Source organism: Myotis brandtii, unplaced genomic scaffold, assembly GCF_000412655.1.
Source record: "Myotis brandtii unplaced genomic scaffold, ASM41265v1 scaffold17216, whole genome shotgun sequence".
In the NCBI taxonomy this organism is placed as follows: Eukaryota; Metazoa; Chordata; class Mammalia; order Chiroptera; family Vespertilionidae; genus Myotis; species Myotis brandtii.
In genome coordinates this window covers 3,629-10,898 of record NW_005356351.1, presented here as the reverse complement: position 1 = coordinate 10,898, position 7,270 = coordinate 3,629, and the positions used below count along the sequence as shown (strand labels likewise).

General features: G+C 38.0%; 1 protein-coding gene across 1 annotated transcript in view; it reads right to left on the bottom strand.

Annotated features, from left to right (window-relative positions):
• Nucleotides 1-406: 406 nt before the first annotated feature.
• Nucleotides 407-7,270, bottom strand: part of LOC102251095 (DNA-dependent protein kinase catalytic subunit) — a 9,860-nt gene continuing 2,996 nt past the window's right edge. The window contains exons 2-3 of the mRNA XM_005863130.2: nucleotides 6,712-6,938; nucleotides 407-747 (exon numbers count right to left, since the gene is read on the bottom strand). Coding sequence (XP_005863192.1) covers nucleotides 573-747; nucleotides 6,712-6,938 — 402 coding nt within the window. The 3' untranslated portion in view covers nucleotides 407-572. The remainder of the gene's footprint in view (nucleotides 748-6,711; nucleotides 6,939-7,270) is intronic.

Genomic DNA, 7,270 nt, shown 5'->3' with positions numbered 1-7,270 from the left:
CTCACTCATTCATGGATAATAAAGACCATTACAAACTTTTGAACAATAATAGATACAGAGGCAGAGCTGCCTCAAACTGATTGTCAAACTGCAGTGGGAAGGCCAGAGAGGGTTGGGGGGCAGAAGGGAGGGGAGTAAGAGATCAACCGAAGGACTTGTATGCATGCATATAAGCATAACTAATGGACATAAGACACTGGGGGGTAAGGGAGGGCAGGGGATTGTCAAGGGCGGGGAAGGACACATATGTAATACCCTTTGTAATACTTATTATAATATTTTTTAAAAAGAATAAAAAAAATAAAAATAAAAATATATTAAAACATTTAAAAAAATAAAAATAAAAAATAAAATAAAATTGTCCCATCTGCCCTGCAGGATCTCTGAGCAATCAACGGTCAACCTCAGTGGCCACCAGGGGTACATGGTGACTCTTAGAGAAGGAGGGCATGGCAAACGCTTTTACGAACTGGAACTGAGGCACTGGAGGGGCATATATCCCCTTCACATGTATCACCTTAAATGGGAGACGTGAGAAAAGCACACCACTCTGTGACAGTAGCAGCTGAGGCTTAATCCCTGAGTGAAAAGCCCTTAAAATTTATCAGGCAAACAGAATCGGCATGCACAGAGACGCTCGGATGAGACCTACCTAAGGATTTCTCATCCATATGTGCTAAGGCCAGACTTTCCATATATGTAACCAAGGTTTCAAACACGAACTGTTCTACCAGAGACTCTTCTTCCCTGCAAAATAAAGAATACGATCCTCACATAAGAAAACAATAAAGCAGAAATGACAAGGACAATAAGTAATGTTAGTAAACAATACATACATTAATTAAATTTATTCTTAAAAATGACTCAAGTGTTTTACAATATAAAACAACCTGTCCTGGCCAAGTGGCTCAGTTGTTTGGAGCATGTTATGGGTTCGATTCCCGGTCAGGGCACATACCTAGGTTGCGGGTTGGGGCACGTATGGGAGGAACCAATCAAATATTTCTCTCACATTGCTGTTTCTCTCTCTCCATGAGGATTAATGAAACAAAACAAAAACATAGAATAACCTAAAATACTTGTGAAAGAAGAAAACTTCCCAAATACTACATAAACCAAAAAAGGAAGCACTGGCTTTTTCTCTGTACATGTACCCCCCTCCCCTTATAACTGCAGTTGCTCATAGCACGTAACCTGAGAACTGCTTTCTGACCACACTTCCACACACATCATTAAAATTAAATGTAGTACAAAAGAAGATCAGGTACCACATTTATATTCTTTTAAAGTAAAGAAATTTTAAAAGCTTCCAACCTATTCCAAAATCAAGTCAACACCAAGAGTTAACTCTAAGCCTTTTAAATGCATATCAAGTACATGTAAATAATTAATTCCGTCAGCAATATCTGTGGACCACCTACCTATACATAAACTCATGGTTTGGCCAAAGATAGAAACCATATCTTCACTGAAAAATATGTTCCTTAATAACACTGGACAGGTCTAGGCACTAAGTCTCATAGGAGGGACTATGGGATTAATTCTGGTTCTGCCGGACTGACTGAGGGTCTCATGAAGCCTTCTGCTTCTCAACTAAGAGAGTTCTGGAAATCCTGACTCAGACCACTACTGCCATCTGAACGCGGTCGGAGCGGTCTCAGCACAGAAGCCTGTTCTCAAGAGCTTATCCTGTGACATGACCATAACTTAGAAGAAGCTCTCCAGGCCTATCCAGGAGGCTGGGGCTTGTGGAAGACACAAGCTCTGGCCTGTTGCTTACAGCAGGGCAGCCACACAAGCATCAGAGGAAAATGAAAAATTCTGTAGACACTGAGACTCCGTGGCTCTGGTTAATTTATTATTGATAATTTTCAAATCTGAAAGGTTTGATGAGCGTTCATGATCAGAATAATGCAATTGCTGATAAAATCTGGTTGTTTCTTAGGCATGCAAAACAGAATAATAAAACCATTAAAAAATTAAAAAAAAAAAAGAAATTTTAAAAGCTTTCAACCTATCCAAAATCAAGTCAACACCAAGAGTTAACTCTAAGCCTTTTAAATGCATATCAAGTACATGTAAATAATTAATTCCATCAGCAATATCTTTGGACCACCTACCTATACATAAACTCATGGGTTGGCCAAAGATAGAAACCATATCTCTCACTGAAAAATATGTTCCTTAATAACACTGGACAGGTCTAGGCACTAAGTCTCATAGGAGTTCAGAGAAAACTAAGAATAAAAAGTTCTAGTTGTGGAAGCAGTGCTGGGTTCCTGCACACCTACTGGGAAGGAGTACTTTCCTAGAACAAAAAAACCCAGAGTGGCACTGGGGAATGGGGAGGACTTAAAACAAGAATTGCAAACTAGTATTTGGTTTGGCAGAAATATCTGAAGTTCTTTTTTAATTTGCATCCCAGGAGGGGGCAGGGCCTCTCAGGGTTCCACAAGGTACACATCTCCCCCAATGTTGAACACCCAAATGTGACACGGAAAATAAAAGATACTACAAATAAATGAATGGTTTGGGCAAAGACATGGAGGGCAAGATGAAAAACACAGGAGTCAGCAAGCAAACTGGCAAAACTAGAAGCTTCATTTGGAAGAGCAATTTGTGATGAGACTGCAAAAGTTGGAATTGAAATATAGAGGCCTTTGAAGATCAGACTAAGTACAAGTGTTTTTATCTTAGCAAAATCAGTTAAAGTAAGTATGTAGACAAATGACATGACAAAATGATACTCTAAAACTGGGCTCTCCAAAGGTGTGCAAAACAGTTCATTAACATACAGAAAGAAAACATTAGAACTTGTATTTATATTATTCAACATGTAAGATCTCAAAAAATTGATCTCTCAGGTACCTTTCCTCAAAGAATCACTTAGAATGTGATTAAATTTCTGGCTTGGAGAGGTACGAGAAGTTTCATTATCCTTTTGGAGCACTTACCTAGACAAATGGTTACAGTCCAACAACTGAGAAAAAGAAACAGAAGACCAAACAAGGATAAAGGGAACACCCAAGAGAAGTGTCAAGGAGGTCCAGACAAGAAAGTCAAGCAGGGATCCAAAAAAGAGACATGTTGGCAACCGTCTCCACAAGGATACCATGGTATGGGTTTTGGACCTGGACAGAACAGCCAGGTGAGCCTAATACAAATTCTTCTGTGTGGGAATCCAGGCCTACCAGGATCATGTACTTGAAAATTTTTCTCCTGTTCATGTTGAGCCTGGATCAGCTAACAGTGGGATAAATCATCTAATTTATCCCACAAGAGAATAGTGCTGTGGCCTGCTCCTGACAGACAGGGGTAGGACACTGGAAACTGAGAGGTATATAGAAATTAAAGGGCAGTCCACACCCTTTGACTATATTTCTCTCAGATGTCAAGTGCTGGTTTACTTCCCACCATTTCTGGACAGCTCTGCTTCCCAGGACTAATGATGGACCTTGTCAATGTACTGTATTTCCTTGGAACATGCTCCTGAAATCTCTCAGAAAAGTTGAAGTCAGTTTCCATTCATCAGAGAATCTCCTAGGATCCTTTACCTAAAAGTGAAAACACTGCCACATGCTTACACAGTTGTGTCTATGCTTTCTGATCTCCAAAACTCAAAAGTACAGCCTTTAAGGTACAAATAAAACAAAAAAGAAGAGCAAGGGAACAAGTAACATAAAAGGAGACTGATTAATTCAGGGCAAGATAGCTTCTAAAATATTGATAATACTCTACTTCTTAACCTAGGTAGTAAGCAAAAACTTCTTTTATCATTATTATTCTATAAAATTTACAAATTTTAACAGAGGTACAATTAATATGAAACATCAGTTTCAGGTATACTGCATATTGATTCAATATTGTATAAATAAATAAAAATTATCATTAAAATAAGGCTATGTAATATACAACACCATACAGCTACAAAATGTTTTCTTCTGTAATGAGAAATTTTAAGATCTATTCTCTTAGCAATTTTCAAATATGCAATAAAAATATGCTGCAAACTTTCATCAAACCTTTCAAGGTCCAAAAACCTCAAATAAACAGCAGCTGGCCTCAGCATGCCTTGTATCTCATGATGAGTGGCTAAAGTCTGATATAACTGGTGACCAGTCTCAACTTGCATAGTAACTCCCCTCAGGTGGCACAACCCTGGCATTAAATATTGGCCAGTCTGGGCCTGGGACGAAGCTTCAATGAAGCAGCCACAAGCCTGGCACAAGTGGCAGCTTGCCTCAGCTCACATCAGGTGCCCACCAAAGGGGCCCAAGCAGAGTACCCTCTCAAAGGCACCTCCAAAACTAGCAAGAATAATGGAACAGAATAGAGAGCCCAGAAATAAATCCATACCTATCTGGTCAACTAATCTATGACAATGGGGTAAAGACAATTTTTTAAATGAATGGTGTTGAGAAAACTAGACAAATACATGCAAAAAAATGAAACCACACCACTTTCTTATACCATATAAAAAAATAAACTAAAAATGAATTAAATGTAAAAATCCAAAACCCTAACTCCTAGGAGAAAACAGATGGTAAACTCTTTGACATCCCTCTTAGGAAGTTTTTTGGATATGTCTAACCAAACGAGAGATACAAAAGAAAAACTAAACAAATTGGACAATGTCAAAATAAAAATTTTTGCACAGCAAAGGAAACCATCAACAAGGGAAAAGCAGCAGTGGCCAGGCAGCCCAGGTTAGAAAGCTTTGTGGAGTGTGGACATTTTCACAATATTAATTTTTCCACTCATTTGTGTCTTCAATATCTTTTATTAATGTCTTATAGTTTTCAATGCATAGGTCTTTCACCTTCGTTGTTAAATTTATTCCCAGGTATTTTATTATTTTTGATGCAACTGTAAGTGAGATTGTTTTCTTAATTTTTCTTCCTGATAGTTCATTATTAATGTATAAGAAATACAACAGATTGTTGCATATTTTTTATCCTGCAACTTTATTAAATTTGGTTAATAGTTACAACAGTTTTTTGGTGGAGTTGTTAGGATTTTCTATATGTAGCATAATATCATGTCACCTGCAAATAGTGACAGCTTTACATATATGTTGTAAATATTCTCCTGTACCTATACGTTACAATTTTAAAAGATTTAAAAAATAATAAAGTGGGTTCTTTGAACTCTAATCATTTTTCACAAGATAGATTTATATCAATCTATCCATCCATTATCTATCTACCTAATCACCTATTTATTTATTTTATTTTATAATTTCTCCCCTGATCTCTATCCCAACTGCCACTGAGAGAAGCTATGCTGACCAAATGAGGTCAGGTTCCTCATTATACAATTACTTAGTAATCATGTACCACTACTTAAAAACACTAATTTCAAGTATAAACTTTACATTTACCTTTGTGACTAATTATTCTCTCTTTCTTAAATGCAAACTTCATGAAGGGCTACATCTTTATGTCACCAGTATTTGGCACAATGTCTGGCACATAAAGTCTTTTTGAATTTTTAGATTAAATTCATTGCAGTGGCACTGGTTAATTCCATTATATAACTTTCAAGTGTATAATTCTATAATACATCACCTGTATATTACATTGATTTTGTATCCTTCAATTTTACTGTATTTATTTACTATTTCTACTAGGTTGTGTGTGAGAGAGAGAGAGAGAGAGTGTGTGTGTGTGTGTGTGTGTGTGTGTGCGTGCGCGCACGCACAAGCCCGCACGCTTGGAGTTTTTTTGGTGGCCTTCGAGGTTTTCTTTATAAAGTATCATGTCATCTGCAAAAATGACAATTTTACTTCATTCGCAATTTGGGTTCCATTTTGTGTTTCTCTTGCCTGACTGCTCTGGCTAGGACTTCCAGAACTATGTTGAATAACGGTGGTGACAGTGAGCATCCTTTTCTGTTCCTGATATTGAAGATAAAGCTTTCCGGTATTTTGCCACTGAGAACAATATTAGCTGAGGGCTTATCCTACATGGCACATAATATTTTTAATAAATAATGCTAAGTGGACGAACAAACAATCACTTTAGGTCAAGGACTAATTCTCTTTTCCTAGACTTTTCCAAGAGCCCTTTCATTGGCTCTCAGTCTTGTACCACTCGGATTCACACTCCATATAGCTATTGGCAGGTATATTTTAGGAGGAAATCTAACCGTGATGCTCCCTGTTCCTACTCCAGGGACTCATCATCACCAGAGGTGACCTATGTTTCTTAACTGGACAAAGACTCCTGGCTGGGCTAACAACACTCTCTTCCAAGCTTCAAACTCCTCAATCAATACAAATATAAAATATCTTTATCTCCTTGTGTACCATCCTATTTCATATCTGAATTTCTCTAGCTGATCCCCATTCATCCTTTAAGTCTCATTTCAAGTATAAATGTGATAGGAAGCCTTCCCTAACCTACTCAAGCTGGGTTGGACACGTGTCTTCTGATGCTCCAAAGGACCTTGCAGTGCCTTCTGCTGCATTTGTAAGACTGCTGTAGTATTATATGTGATGCATTTCTCAGCAGTTCCTGAGCTTCTTGACTACAAACAGCACTTTAATTCAATTTTTTAATCCCTAGAAACTAGAACAGCACCCAGCACACACGTATTAAATACTTGATATATGAATACATGAACACATAAACACTAAGTCACTTTTCCAAATCACTACAGAGAATTTAAAGAACTTGTTTTACACTCTCTCCGATCATGTGGTTTACTAACCTGAATTCCCTGTAGATATTATTAAAAGCAAGTGATGCTCCTAGCCTCTTGAAAGCATTGGGGTGAAGTGCAAAGCTGTACAGTCGCTTGAAAAGTGATTTGGTGTTTACTGAACTTTTCTCCTGCTGCTGTGGTGTTGTCTGTTTAATGGACCATCTGAGGAATTCTCGGATACACCGACCACAAAAGTCTCTCAAAGTACTGTCAATGGGGTCCACAATTCCATCCTAAAACAAAGCATAAAATGACAACTGAATACCCTGTCTTCCTCTGAGCATAACTAGAGTATGTTATAAAAATTAATTTACAGCACTATTCAAGAAAAAAACACACCAATAATACCAATCTGGCCGAACCGGTTTGGCTCAGTGGATAGAGCATCGGCCTGCGGACTAAAGGGTCCCAGGTTCGATTCCGGTCAATGGCATGTACCTTGGTTGCGGGCACATCCCCAGTGGGGAGTGTGCAGGAGGCAGCTGATCGATGTTTCTCTCTCATCGATGTTTCTAACTCTCTATCCCTCTCCCTTCCTCTCTGTAAAAAATCAATAAAATATATT